This window comes from Bombina bombina, chromosome 3 (assembly GCF_027579735.1).
Source record: "Bombina bombina isolate aBomBom1 chromosome 3, aBomBom1.pri, whole genome shotgun sequence".
NCBI lineage: Eukaryota > Metazoa > Chordata > Amphibia > Anura > Bombinatoridae > Bombina > Bombina bombina.
Genome location: NC_069501.1, coordinates 783,424,125 through 783,439,425, shown reverse-complemented (window position 1 = coordinate 783,439,425; position 15,301 = coordinate 783,424,125). Strand labels below are relative to the sequence as shown.

At 38.3% G+C, this 15,301-nt stretch overlaps 1 protein-coding gene across 1 annotated transcript; it reads right to left on the bottom strand.

The window, feature by feature from the left end:
* Positions 1–3,178: 3,178 nt before the first annotated feature.
* Positions 3,179–8,377, bottom strand: SOWAHC (sosondowah ankyrin repeat domain family member C). Its single transcript, XM_053707670.1, has one exon. The coding sequence runs from the start codon at positions 8,133–8,135 to the stop codon at positions 6,648–6,650; it is 1,488 nt and encodes a 495-aa protein (XP_053563645.1). The 5' UTR covers positions 8,136–8,377; the 3' UTR covers positions 3,179–6,647.
* Positions 8,378–15,301: the final 6,924 nt, after the last annotated feature.

The window sequence follows — 15,301 nt, the reverse complement described above, 5'->3', positions numbered from 1 at the left end:
TCCCATATATATCTGTATATATATATATATATATATATATATATATATATATATATATATATATATATATACATATACACACATTTATGAATAAATAAAACATACTCTGCTATATAAAGAACACTGGAATGCGAAATATTCATATTTTCATGTTGAGTTGGCACACTTGAGAAAATGCAATTGGGTTTGCGATCGAATAAGGTGTTAGGTTTTTTCCACTTTTCTTGCTCCATTGACTTTTATGGAGGAATATGTTAACACGGTTGCACAATTAACACATGAGCGAGAGCGCAAAATTACCACTCCAATCGTTATCTAGCCCTCTGTCGGTATGAGGGGAATTTTTGGGAAATTGTAATACAGTAGTCTATTTTAGGGTAATTTAAAGCGTCATTATAGTGGAAAAATTATATGCTCTTTGTATTAATTATATGCTCTATGAATTAATTACAGCACGTAATCTTTCCATTATTATTTAATGGTCCTTCAATACAGTAAGTTTGATTACTTAATGCAAATGTTTTATATAAAATCACTAGTTTACAAAAATAAATATTAATAGTATTTTTCAATTTAAATGGTAATTTAATAACATAAGTTGCTTCATATAAAACCATTTGTTTCCTTAACGACCAGGTGTCCTGGGCCCCTCTCTGCCGCGATCTTGCCACTGTTAGTGGGACAGTGAAGAAATAGAGTTCTAGAGTTACTGATGCATAGAGAGACACTCTGTGGCAGACAGCTGCCAGTACCTAAGATGGCGGAAATTAGGGGGGGGGAGGGTTAGAGAGCTTTTTGAGAGGGATAAGGGAGGTGGGAAGGTAAGGGGGTAATCATACACTGAAGAAAATAATAATACAAAAAAATAGGTCTAAAACTGCATACTGGCAGACTGTCAGTACCTAGTATGGGGGTGACCAGTGGAGGGAATAGAGCTGTTTGAGAGTGATCAGGGTGTGGGAAGTGTCAGGTGGGAGAGTAATCTCTACACTAAAACTAACCTTACAAGCTACCTGATTAACCCCTTCACTGCAGGGAATAATAAAAGTGAGATGCGTAGCTGCAATAAGTGGCCTTCTAATTACCAAAAAGCAATGGCAAAGCCATATATGTCTGCTATTTTTTAACAAAGGGGATCCCAGAGAAGCTTTTACAACCATTTGTGCCATGATTGATCAAGCGGTATGAAATAATTTCAGTGATAAACCTAGTTTGTGAAAAAGTTAGATTTTTTTTATTTGATCGCATTTGGCGGGGAAATAGTGGCATGAAATATACCAAAATGGGCCTAGATCAATACTTTAGGTTGTCTACTAAAAGAAAATATATATAGTTTTGATAGGTAAATAAAATAAAAACCACCATGGCTCTATTTCTGTTTAAATGGAGTGATGGCAAAAATGCTAAAAATGCTCTGGTCTTTTGGGGAAGTTTTAGTCTGAAATGCCCGGTCCTTAAGGGGTTAAAAAAGAAATATATAAAATAATAATATCTAAGGCAAATCAACTCATAGTTAAATGGTGTAAGTAACTGAAATAGTGCTCAGCACCTAAAAAAACCTACCTGAGTTTATTTTTAAGCAAAGGTACGAAACCTCGGAGTGCTGATTGACGCTGGACTATCTTTTAGACAGCAGATTTCCTCCATAATAAAATCTGCCTACTTTCATCTGAAAAACATAGCCAGGATACAACATTTAATTCCACCGGATGATATGCCAACATGAATCCATGCAATTGTATCCTCTAGGCGAGATAACCGCAATGCACTTTACTTGGGCCTCCAAAAAAATAAAAAAGAACCCCATCACCTTCAGACGGTAAAAAACGCAGCAGCCAGGCTACTGACCAATCAAACTCGCTCCTGCCACATAACACATGTTCTCCACTCCCTGCATTAGCTTCAAATTAAAAATAGCGAACATATTTTAAAATTGGCCTGCTGACCTTCAAAGCCTTAAACAACCAAGGCCCACAGTACCTGAAAGAGCTGACACCCTACATCCCATCCCATTCACTTAGATCAGCCAACACATCCCTCCTCTCAGTGCCAAGAATAAGGACAAACTCAGGCTCCAGAGCATTCGGCCACGCTGCCCCCACTTTCTGGAACTCTTTACCGTGCGCAAACAGAGAGGCACCATCCTTACAGACTTTTTTTTAAAAAAAAAGCTAAAGACCCACCTCTTCCATCAGGCATTCAGTCCGCTTATCTGACCTTCAGAAACTCCTAACTTTTATGTCTTATGTTGGTATATTTTTAAAGTGCTTTGAGTCTCACAGGGAGAAAAGCACTATATAAATCACAAATTAGTAGAGATCAGAGAATGTTTTGCAACATTCAAAAAAATGAAAAGAATTTTAACACATTTGTTTGTTTCGAATGTTTGTACAACATTCTAACATTTGTTTAATGTAATGGTACTTCAAAAGCTATATTTTTAAATTTAATATTTAATTTGAAATGTTCTAATTTGAATATCGAATAAATCAAAATTGATTTATGCAATATTGGAACTAGAAAAATTTGAATCAAAATTTTGAATCAATATATTTGTTTGTATCTATTATGCATCAATTTACTAAATTCTCTACTATTGAACTTCTGAATAGTATTTGTTAAATTGAATGTGACATTTGAAATTTTTAATGTGGATATTTGATCTAATTATGATCATTCGAAAATTAAAGTAACATTAAAAAAAACGGAAATAACATTCAATTGCCGAATACGATTCAACAGGACTATTCGTTCTACCAAATGAACAGCACTTTTACTACATTTGCCCATCTCTAGCCTGAAGATCAAAATCACACAAAATTGTAGGGAGCTTTTTTGAGCATTATATTGTAATGTAGGTTTCTCTCAATCACAATCAGAACCTTGCATAGCTTAATAAACATCTCTCAAGCTTACATTTGCCTTTATAACATTGTTTGAGGGACCTTACAGTATAGGCAAAACTTGTTAGATAATCTCACCAGAGAGTAGAGCTCTTATAGTGAAAAACTAGGGCTAGACTATAAACCCAGTCTGCTGGGTTCAGTGTACTGTGAATTCTTGCCACTATTTGTACCAGACTGCTGCAGTGGTGATCTCACTTTTTTTTGGATAACTTAAAGTGCAATTTATAGTAAAGTTGTCATGTCTGCCTGTATTTCAAAAACACATCACACAGTTGTTGTGTTTACATTTTACTTGATGACACAGTGAAAATAGAAATACAAATGTTATAAACAGGACCAGCCTAATGTAGATCATGTAGACTTTTGGTTACAATATGATTTAGGTAACTTGTAACGTGTTAAACATTTTTTCATATTAATCACAAAATCTCTTTTTGCAGCTTCCTATAGAACCAAGGTAAAATATTATTAACATTTGACAACATCAAGGTTTATGAAATACCCACTCTAGCACAGTGCATTTTTAAAGAAGATAAAATAAAAATGAGCAGATGGAACATTCACTAGATTACATACTTAAAGTTGGAACAGCAGAAAAGACTTTTTAATAAAAAGGATAGATTGCAAACATATGCAGATCACGCTCAACAGAACCATCATTATGCATCAGGGCACCCACTTTGTTCACATAGCAACATCTTAAAAGCCAACAAAAATGTGCTGAAAAGGTAAATTATTCCACCTCACTGTTATGTGTCATGAACAAACTATTGAAAGTGCAAACTCTTTGCTTCTAGTAGTGTTTGTTATTCACTGTCCGGTAATTGTGTACTGCAGTCTTTTTAGTCATTATGGGGTTAATACAAGATCTTTGGCCATTGGCATTCAGCTTTATAAAACACCCTCTGAACAAAGGTTGCATTCATCTCTAGCTCTACCACCAGTAATGAGATGTGGGAAACCCTTTCTTGTTCCATGTCATATAACAAACTAAAGTAGTTCTTTGTCCGCATTCAGCATAAACCAATAAAGAAAACCTTCACCAGATCAAATGCAATAATGAATTTGTTCTGTAGTGAACTACAAGACTGCTGTTGTCAAATTTTATTATTAAATACCTGTTAGGTTCCTAATGGAAAGCATGTGCAAAAAAAAGATTTAAAACATTTCTGTCTCAGAAAAATGCATTGTATATTTACATTTGAAGCTATTAAAGTAGAAATTTAAATAATTCTATCCCAATATTAATACATTAATGAAAAAATAAAAATCTCAGATTTTATATTACAAAGAAATTATTACACTAGTACAATGTAAGTGCTACTGTTCGGAATCTTTTTTTTCCCCCCAATTAATATTATATTCCCTTTATAAAGGGGATTGTTATTATTAGAGCATTTAAGTATAAACATATCAGGAATCCATAACATTTTACATTAAATTCTTAGGCAGAAAAAGTATGAAAACTTTCACATTTTGTTATTATCCAAAGGTGTCAGTTACAAAACATTCAGTTTTTTAGTTTGGCACAGAGTTACAAATATATATGTTAAGTATCAGTTGTAATAAACCTATTAGAAATACATAAATTAAATACTACACTAACAATTAGTTGTACATCCAAAATTTTAACTGCTTTGTCCCTATACCGTTTAGTAGCTTAGTCAATAGTTTGTGTCTTATACTTCTTCAGATATGAAAACTGACCTTACTTAAACATTAAAGGGGACATTAAACCCACATTTTTTCTTTCATGATTTAGATAGAGAATACCATTTTCAACAACTTTCTAATTTACTTCAATTATCTCATTTGCTTCATTCTCTTGATATTCTTTCCTGAAAAGCATATCTAGATAGGCTCAGTAGCTTCTGATTGGTAGCTGCACATAGATGCCTCATGTGATTGGCTCACCAATGTACATTGCTATTTCTTTAACAAAGGATATCTAAAGATTGCAGCAAAATAGATAGAAGTAAATTGGAATGTTGTTTAAAATTGTATTCTCTATCTGAATTGTGAAAGAAAATGTTTGGGTTTAATGGCCCTTTAAGGCATTTCCAGCAAAACTATAACATAATTTGATTTAAATGGACAGTATACTGTAAAATCGTTTTCAATTGTTTCAAATGACTTGTTATACCAGCTGCAGAGTGTAAAATATATAAGAAATAGCTCATTTTAGTATATTTTTGTATATGAAGTAGCTGTGTCTGTTAATCAAAACCACCACCCAATTAAATGGACTGTTTGCAGAGAAAGCAGACTTCATTAGTTTAACTCTCTATATCTTCCTGATCTTATCTCAATATACACAGTGAAACCAAATAGTTAGAACAATAGAAAAATAACATTGTAGCACCCCACTGGGAGCATGATTTTGTTTTAAACTTTATATTTACATAGCTTTTCTATAACTATTACTTAAAAGTGCATTGAATTGTATTAGAGTGTAATATAAAATGTTTAATAATGTGTAATTAAAAAAACTGCAATATTCTTTAAATATTTATTTTGGCCCTCTTTCCTGTAATTTAAATCTGAATATTGTTGATTTTCTCATTTCAATGGGTTTTTAACAAAGCAATGGGCACAGCCATGTTTGAACCCGTCTTAAGGCTAACTATCTCACTTTCCTGCTGAGAACAATAAGGAACATATATAAAACAGACAATAAAAGAGATTAACAGGCATATGTTCCTTGCAGTCTTGTTTGCAGTTTGTGTATTGCCTGCTATATGTCCCTAATTGTCCTAAGCAGGAGAGATAAATAAAAAACAAGTACAAACATTGCAGTGCCCATTGCCTTATAGAAATCAAAGACAAACCCTTTACACTTATATCTTCAATATTTAAACAAATAATAGAATTCTACAAAAATCTACATATTATTATATGGATAATCTTTGAATACATAATTTTGTCTAGCATGTATTTACTGTGTAATATCCCTTTTAATACTGCAATTGAAAACAGCTAATTAAAATGACAAAATCAAGGTAAATGAGCTACAGTTCAATACACTCAAACAAGTAAATGGATCAAGAACACATCAAAAGAGAGTAACAAAAAAAACAATACACTGCCCCTTTAATCTATATAGATGAATTTATACTGGAACTTTATAACAGCCTAAATTGGATTTTGGTATGGTGCTGGCAAATCTACGTGTTACTGTTTGTTACAGCTAGGAGAATTGGACATTAACGTATAATAAAATTGGGAGGCTCATGAAAATTGAGACAGCCTACCATTTCAATACTTTCCACTGCATTATAAATTTGTTTTGCGATCAGCAGTTTTCACAAACTGTCAAAAGCAAACCAAGCACCCAATGAATGCTTCATATGGTACCATACCTTGTTACCTAGATCACAGACAGGTCAAATTATGAGATACAGTCCTAGCAAATGTATCAACCTCTTGTATGCAAGCATGGTCCATTAAACCTGTAACCCTTTAGCTGCCAGTGATGCAGTCCTTTCTGGTAGTTCATAGCAGTATATGGAGGCATAGCACTTTAAACAGAAAAAAAATAACAATACTCTGGTTATCTTATTAACCCCTGCTGTTGCAATACTCATTTGACCCATCCTAATTCAATATGCACAAATAAAGGCAGTGCTTGCTCCATTGGGTGCCAAGATATTCACATATTAGGAGAATGATAAAGTGCATGTCCTGTTTGCTGAGTGATTAAACTAATCCAGGCATTGTGCAATCCATTTGGTTTCAAGCCCCTCAGCCGAACACATTGGATTTGGGTCTGTGCCTCATTGGGCTTTTAAGAGGCCTTTCCTCCTCTTCTCCGCAGTCCCTGGTAGTGAGGTTGCTGTGGATAATCTGTGTCTTGAACCTGATCCTGTTGAGCTTGGGTTTGCCCCTAACCCCCGAGCCCTTCCTGCTGATGTCACCCCTTCGGTTAGAGTCCTGCTCGTCCTCAGGAAGCTGGGACAGCCGGTGCACGATGAGCTGGGCGGGCAGCACCTTGGAGAGCCGCCAGCGACCTGACCCCGCGCTGCCCACCTCTTCCTCCACGTTTAGCGACCCCGTCAGGCCCTGCACATCTCTTGCAGTGCCAGGACTCAGGTACTGCCAGGCTTTCCTGCCGCTGTAGTCTCTGATGTCCACGTCCGCGTCATACGCTCCGATGAGCAGCTTGATAACCTCCAGGTGACCGTGCATGGCAGCCAGGTGTAGGGCCGTGTAGCCCCCCGCAGCCCGAGCATTTATATTTACAGGCACGTGGTGCTGGCGGGCAAATGTCAGCAAGTCTGCTAGAAGTTCGTGCTGCCCGTGCTTGGCTGCCCAATGCAAACAAGAGAATCCGGTGATGAAGTCCCGGCGGGGAATCAGCCCGGGCTCAGAGCCTAGCAATTCCCGTAGGCTCTCCCAGCGCGCCCTGCAGGAACTCAGCATCCAGGCGTGCTCAAGCGGATCTAGCGCTGCCGAACCCGACACCGACCCACCACTGCTGCCTCCGCCATCCTCCTCCTCGTTGCCTGACACAGAGGAAGAGCTGTACAGAGAAGAGCTGTCAGTGTCCCGGGCCCGGTATAAGGCACAGCCCTTGCGGATTTGCGGGGACACGGGTTCCAGCACCCCTCTGCGGCTACCGCGGGGAGTCCGCCCTCCCAGGTGGGAGACATCAGGAGAAGCCGGGCACAGCGTAACACCCAGACCGTGGCCCTGCTCCCCTGCCTCAGTCACGGAGATGCTAGGGGGCGGCGATGACAGCTCTGTGCTGGGCTCGCTGCTTAAGCTTCCCTCTTGGGAAAGCGGCTCCGGATCATCGCTCTCTTCTCCAGACGGCGATGACAGGTGGGGTTCGCCGGTTCCATTTTCTCCCTTAGAGGTTAGCTCGGGAGCATCGCTCTCTCCCCTGGGATACAGCTCTTGAGTCAGCGGCTCCGGGTTACTGATGAATACAGGAGTCTCTTGGCTGTGCTGCTTGCTGATCGGACTCTGTCCTCTGGAAGGCGGCTTGTTGTTCTGACATTCCCCCCGGTACCGTTTGCGCAGACACACGTACTTCACGCCATCCTCTGCCCGCACACTGCCCACCTCGTTCACAATGTCTTTAAAGAGCTGTCGGGCAACGGCTCGGGGCTCCCCGGGGGGAGCTTGGGTAAGTATTGCCCTGTAGTGATCTACAAGCTGTTGGTTGGGAACACGGCCGCCCCGCTCTAACAGGAAGCCGATAACTGACTCTCGGCTTAGCTCAGCCATGTCTGAGCAACAAAGGTGGCGGGTAGTGGAGGTAATCTCATGGCGGCTCCTCCCAAAAGGGAGGCTCGGCGGGGGCGGTGTCCCCAAATAAAACCAGCGTGGATGGCACCTTCACCAAGCTATGCCAACGCTTGCCTCCAGCGGTCCCCTAGCAACCACCATGTCTTCCGGTTCCCACCTCTATTCAGCTTCTGGTACCCAGAGCAGACTGTACCACTCTGTGGAGGGAAGGGGAGTAAGCTCGGATAAAACAGCCATTCAGCGGTTCAGAAGTATCCGCCCAAAATTGTTGACCAATCACAAAGCTCTCTGCTGTTGGTTATAGACAAGCCAAATATTAGGATTACTGCGTTGAGTCACATTAGAGGTGACAGGCACAGAGTCATTTATTTACTATAACTGTCGTATGTGTGCTCTCATTGCTCTAAGAACATTCGTCGTTTGCTAGAATGGACCATTTATGTCATTACCTTTATTTTACCATATTTGTATTATTTATCTTAAGACCATATTTTTATCTACTTAAATCTCTATTACTGCACATACGCATGCCTATTGATATTTGCTTCAGAACAGGTTTAATAAAGACTATGCTTGAGTTAGTTTTTAATTATTACATTTTTTGTGTTGTTAAGGACAGAGCTGCTAGTAGCTTAGTTAGGATTTGGATTAGTTTAGGAGCTTTTGTGTATATTCTGTGCTTTATGCATTCTTTTATTAATAAAAATGTTTTAGAATACCCCTTGGTTTTTTAACCACATTCCTTATTTAAAGCTGGTATATTATGAAAGTGTATATTGCATTTTAAAGGGACAGTAAGCTCAAAATTAAAGTGATGGTAAACTCTACTCATTTTAAAATCAGATCCAGAATGTTAGTGATATTTTAGATGGAGTTTAATTAATCAGTTTTAATAAAGATGCACTATAAATTACTTTTTTAATATAGATATGAAATATAAATACTCCACACTCCACCAACCACTTCAAAAGTCAATTTTTTTTGTGAGCTAACAGTTTGAATTGTTTTTCAATCAGCACAGGGAATATAATAGTTTATAATTCTCAAAAGCAGCAATGCACTGCTGAGAGCCAGCTGGTGATTGGTGGCTGCATATATATGCCACCAGTAACTGGCTATGCAGATGTGTTCAGCTAGCTCACAGTAGTGTATTGCTGATCCTAAACATACTCTTCAGTAAATGATACTAAGACAATAAAGCAAATTTGATAATAAAAGTAAATTTGCAAGTTGTTTAAGATTCTATATCTAAATTCGCAATCTTGACTTTACTGTCCCTTTAACCCTGTTCTATTTTGCCAAAACACCATATTTTACAATTGTATTCTAATATTACGACGTGTGAGGTTTTGTTAACGTGCATGAGACATCTTTGCTATAAAAATATCACTATGCTAGGCATAATTGTTTTTACATAGAACGTATCTGTGAGATGAGAAAAAACTGTGTGCTGGATTTCATTGTGACATTGCCATAAAGAGCTATTTTTTTTCAGTCTGGAGGATATGACATTTAATATGCTATCTGAGATTTAAGATGGAGGGAGTTGGATAATTAACCACATTAGTATTCCAGTAAAGTCCAGTTGTGCTTCAGCCCTTTACAATGTCACTGACATTCCCTACATATAAAAGACAGGGCATGGGTATAATTCCTTTTGTTTTAACTTGTTCTCGCATTCCTTAGTTTCATTGTAACAAAAATCAGCCATCACTCAGAGAGGGTAAACTGATAAGGGCAGTATTAAAACAAAAAGGTCACTCGGTTATTTTCCCTCACAATAACAATTGAATGTGTTTTTGAACATACTGACATTGTTTATAAAGTTTCAGGTAAGAACCTGAAAAACAGCAATGGTTACTGTGGTAATGTTGTGGGAAGCAATTTGTTATGTGACACTAATAACTTATATCACATCTTTATCTGCTGCACAAAATTGTGTTTTATAATATCCAGTTACGTTCACTCTATTTTTGTTCACTATCATGGACTTTAAATTAATCTATCCTGGAGTAATAAAGGAAATAAACCCATATAAACAGAAACAAAATCTCTCCAAATGTGGATACAGAAAGTGGTTAGATATACCATGTTATCTATATAAATGATTGTGAATAATAAATATTGTTGTCTAAAATATCCAATCTCTTAAAGGGACACTGTACCCAAAAATTTTCTTTCGTGATTCAGATTGAGCATGAAATTTTAAGCAACTTTCTAATTTACTCCTATTATCAAATTTTCTTCATTCTTTTGGTATCTTTATTTGAAATGCAAGAATGTAACTTTAGATGCCGGCCCATTTTTGGTGAACAACCTGGGTTGTCCTTGCTGATTGGTGGATAAATTCATCCACCAATAAAAAAGTGCTGTCCAGAGTACTGAAACAAAAAAAAGCTTAGATGCCTTCTTTTTCAAATAATGATAGCAAGAGAACGAAGAAAAATTGATAATAGGAGTAAATTAGAAAGTTGCTTAAAATTGCGTGCTCTATCTGAATTACAAAAGAAAAAATGTGGGTACAGTGTCCCTTTAATTAGGAGTGAAAAATACACTAAAGCCTATACCAATGTAAATGTTTAAACTTTATAATCGTAGATCGTTAGGTCTAACACTCACAATGTGGGTTTTGAATATTTTTAATTGGACCCCCCTTCTCATATCTCATTTACCTATCTTCATTTGCAACACACAGATACTCTTTTCAGAAACAGCCTTATTCCTGTCCTGTGTACCCAATATCCATAATGCATTTTTTGCAGAGGATAAACACATATTGTATTTATATGTAAGCAATAGTGCAATAATACTATGCTCTATCACATTAGACCTATTTGCACTTGTATGACAATTTAATGCCAAACATTTAAATTATTCATTTTTTTCAGCATCCAATAAAATCAAAATTGAAACCCCAAATATTTCTTTCATGATTCAGATAGAACATGCAATTTTAACCAACTTTCTAATTCACTTCTATTAGCAAGCTGTCTTTGTTCTTTCAGTATCCTTTGTTGAAAAAGCAGGGACATAAGTTATGGGGTGTGCATGTGTCTGGAGCACTAGATGGCAGCAGTTTTGCAAGGATGTTATCTATTTGCAAGAGCACTAGATGGCAGCACTATTTCCTATCATGTAGTGCTCTAGACTCCTACCTAGGTATTTCTTCAACAAAGAATACCATGGGAACAAAGTAAATTGGAAACTTTTTAAAAGTTGCGTGCTCTGTCTGAATAATAAAATAACATTTTTGTTTCTCATATCCCTTTAAAAGGATTTCACCTTTTCTTTCTTTCTTTCTTTCTTTCTTTCTTTCTTTCTTTCTTTCTTTCTTTCTTTCTTTCTTTCTTTCTTTCTTTCTTTCTTTCTCCTTCCTTAGCTTCTACAGTTAGTATTAAGTTATGGCAGTTTAGGGGACAATGATTAAATGATATGCATAGTCATGTACAATGCATATTGTTTAAAGTATTGTATATATTTGTAGACTAAAAGGTATTTAAATGATGCTTTCTATTATTTTAAACATAAACATATATTTTCAAATATATGTTTAAGATATAAATCCCTTTTAAGATATCTACAATACTTTAAATAATCTACATTGTACATGACAATGCATATTTTGTCAAGGAGACATGCAAGCGGCTGACCACCGGAGAGCCATCAAAACCTTGCCGCACTAGCTGGACTCCTGAAACTGAGTGTCGGACCAGAATTGAGCCCCGGTCTAGCACTTCTTAAAAGGGGTGCCGATCGTGCAGGGGATCAAATTGCCCTATAGTATGTTGTCGGCAAGTTGATGAGGCACCTAGGCATACCACTTATTTAGGGGTGCTACCTTCTGGGAACAATGGGGGACTCCTCAATTCCGGTCTAGCGCTCAGTTCTAGGACCCCGGCTAGTGTGGTGAGGTTTTGCTGGCCCTCCAGTGGTCGGCCGCCTGCATTTAGCACATCTCAGTGACACATAATTTAAACATTGTTTATAATTGTTTATAATAGCCCCTATAGTTGTAATGTGGAGGTTTATTATTTAGTATAGTTTATTATAGTGAGGTATTTTTCAGACAGTAGGCAGTATGTGGGAGTTAGCTTGGGCATTCCAAGGGAGTTTATGTTAGACATAACCTAAAATTAGGCGGGATTAGGGTCTTAACTAGGCGTTCCAGGGGTGTGTAGGTTAGGCGTGACGTAGGAGTAGGCGGTCAGGGGGAGTTAGCTGGGCGCAGCAGGGGGAGTGTAGGTTAGCTCTGACGTAGGTGTAGACAGTCGGTGGGAGGTAGCAAGGCAAAGCAGGGGGAGTTTAGGTTAGATGTGACGTAGATATAGGCGTTATGAGTCAGTTAGCGGGCCATGCTAGTGGTAGTAGGCTGGACTTTGATTCGAACATATTGACACCAGTGCAATATGTTCAAATTAGCGAAGTGCAGGTTGCGAGGAGGACAGCAGCCATGTTTGTCTCGTCAATTATCAGCTGTCGAGACTACATCACCTGAGGTAGTTAGCGTAGGTGTAGCAAAAATTAGGTTCTGCAGGCAATATTTGGAGTGTGCCTTACTTTCAGTAAGCACACTGTCTGCACCATGTAGGCCCACTTCAAATAAGGCCCTGGCCACAGCAAAATGCAGACAAGCGGCGATGCAGGTGGTGACATCATGCTCCCATTGACTTATATGGGAGTGACATCGCCGCTCTCCAGCACTGCTCGGCCATGCTCCTTATCTTTGAAAATCTCGACAAATATGTTTGTCGATGTGTTAAACATTGGGGCCTTAGTGTTTAGTGAATACAAGAGAAACAGGCCGTCCATGTTGCCCATGCTCAGTAGAGGACATAATGCAACATAACTTACCAACATGTCAGCCCCACTCATTTCCCTGAGGGCAGTGGCTGCACTGAGAATTTGCAACAAAATAAGTGCATTGTTTGCTGCTTTTTTACACAGTCTGTGTCTTTTTATGTGTACTTTGATTTAGCATATTTGTTTTACTAAAGGAGCACTGTTTTATATCCCTTTAACTCCCCTCACATGGTTTTGTCAAAGTCATAGGCACTGTACAGCACACTGGACCTGTGACAATCACAATACCTGCTGCATGTGAGCTACAAGCAGTTATAAAGTAAAATCACTGCTGCATGTATGCTATGGGTAATCAAGGGGTTAAATCACTGGTGTATTTGTGTAAAGGTGGTAAAGGCGATAAGTCACTATTGTGTGATCACTGGTACCCAAAGGGTTAAATCACTGTTTTGTACATACTACTAGTAGCCAAGATAAGAAAGAATCATTGTTGTGTGTTAGTGGAAGCCAAAAGGTTAAATCCCTGATAACAGATGCACTCTCAAAAAATAAATCTGGATCCGAAATTGTTGTCTGATGCAAAGATTTTGAAATCGGTTATCAGGCCCTTACGCACATTATTTGCATCTTCCGTCACTTATCAAATAGTAGCATATTCCAGTAGCTGAGGACTGAAAACCACTTACATCTAGAAGAGATTCTATGTACTAGCCAGTGGTAACAGCAATATGCAGGTTTTTTACAGGAGATTTTCATTGTTCCACTCCCCTATTTATCGTCAGCTCACATCTAGGGATATCACCACTGTTTGTGTTTGGTTTAAGAAGCTTATTTAGATTTTTTCATGTGATACTCTGCAGAGCATTGAGGAATGTGTGTCAGAAATGTGTGCATGCAGGTCAGTTATAATTGCACTTTCATCACTCCTGGGTGTGAATCAGCCTCACACCTATATTTTCTTACTGATATACGTAAATGGATATTAGTCATTAGACTAAAATATGTTTCAAAAAATAATTTGATTTGTTGACACATAAAGTAGGATCAAGCAGAGGCATCTCATCTGCATTCCATTCCAGAGACATCAGTCATTGTCAGTAGTCACAGCAAAGCAGTACAGTCTGAGACATTGGTTACCCCTCCCCAGCATGTTTAACAGCATGAAGAATTTCTTTGCTTCCAACTCTGCAGAACTGACTTTGTATTTGAAGACATAGGGACATTAGAGTAGACACTAAACACTATAAAAATATACTGCAGTCTGCACCTAATGATGTATTCAAAGCAGAGATTAGCATGAAAATAATACACAGAAGAAGACTAGGCTCTAGAACGAATTAAATGGGGAAGGCATTTTTTTTCCCACGAGGGGGCATGCATTTTTTACAAAGCATGTATGAAAGTCAAAATAACAGCAGAGTGAGGGGACATCCCTTACAACAGAAATAAAATAATGCTACACTGACAGTGCAATTACCACTCAAATACACTCGCAACAGAAGCATCTGACAGAAGCACTGAGACTATAGTGGATATATCAAGCAAATGCATATAGAGAGTAAACTATTGGTTAATGTAATCAGCTGGTAATGTTAGTAAACAACATAAAATATGCATGACGTTAAGATATATTAGCATCAGGAAAGCACACGCTTTGCCTGTACAAGGTCGTGAGTGACCAGAGGGAATGCTGCCCGCCTGCCCGGTGGGTATATAATGCGGGCAAAGCTCGGTTAACACTGTATAATATGGTAAATAGAAAAGCTTGGGACTTACTGTGATACCTCAACTGGTGTGCGCCTCTGAAGCAGGACCGTCTTTAACACAGGGCAAAAGGGGCAGCTGCCCAGGCCCCAGTCTTTATTTTTTTTTTTAGTACATGCCAGTCTGCTGATGTCAGTCCTAATACTGTCACAGTCAAAAGTTCTCTGCTTATAATTATTTGTGAGAAACGGTGCCAGACCGTGCTGGGATCATGGGACATGCCAAGCTAGTGCCATGTGCTTTTTTAGGTGTCCACTGTGCAGCACTGAATGCTAAGCCCTAACTCGGCATCCAACCAATCATACTGTATAAGAAAATGTCCTACTGGGGTTACCACTGTTACCAGGTAACTGCTCTGGTGGTGGGGATTATTCAGGGTAGGGCTGACTGTAGGCGCATGCAGCAGAAAGCTGGAGCAGCAGGCACGTGAGGATTTGAACATCTGTGCAGCTGCAGACACTGCTCTCTTCCGTCTTGAGGCACACATACATTGTATTTTTAATATTGGATTATATATTGGAGTGTGTACATAAATTTGTGTGTGCTCTGTAGTGTGTGTTTGTGTGTACATGTATATGCTC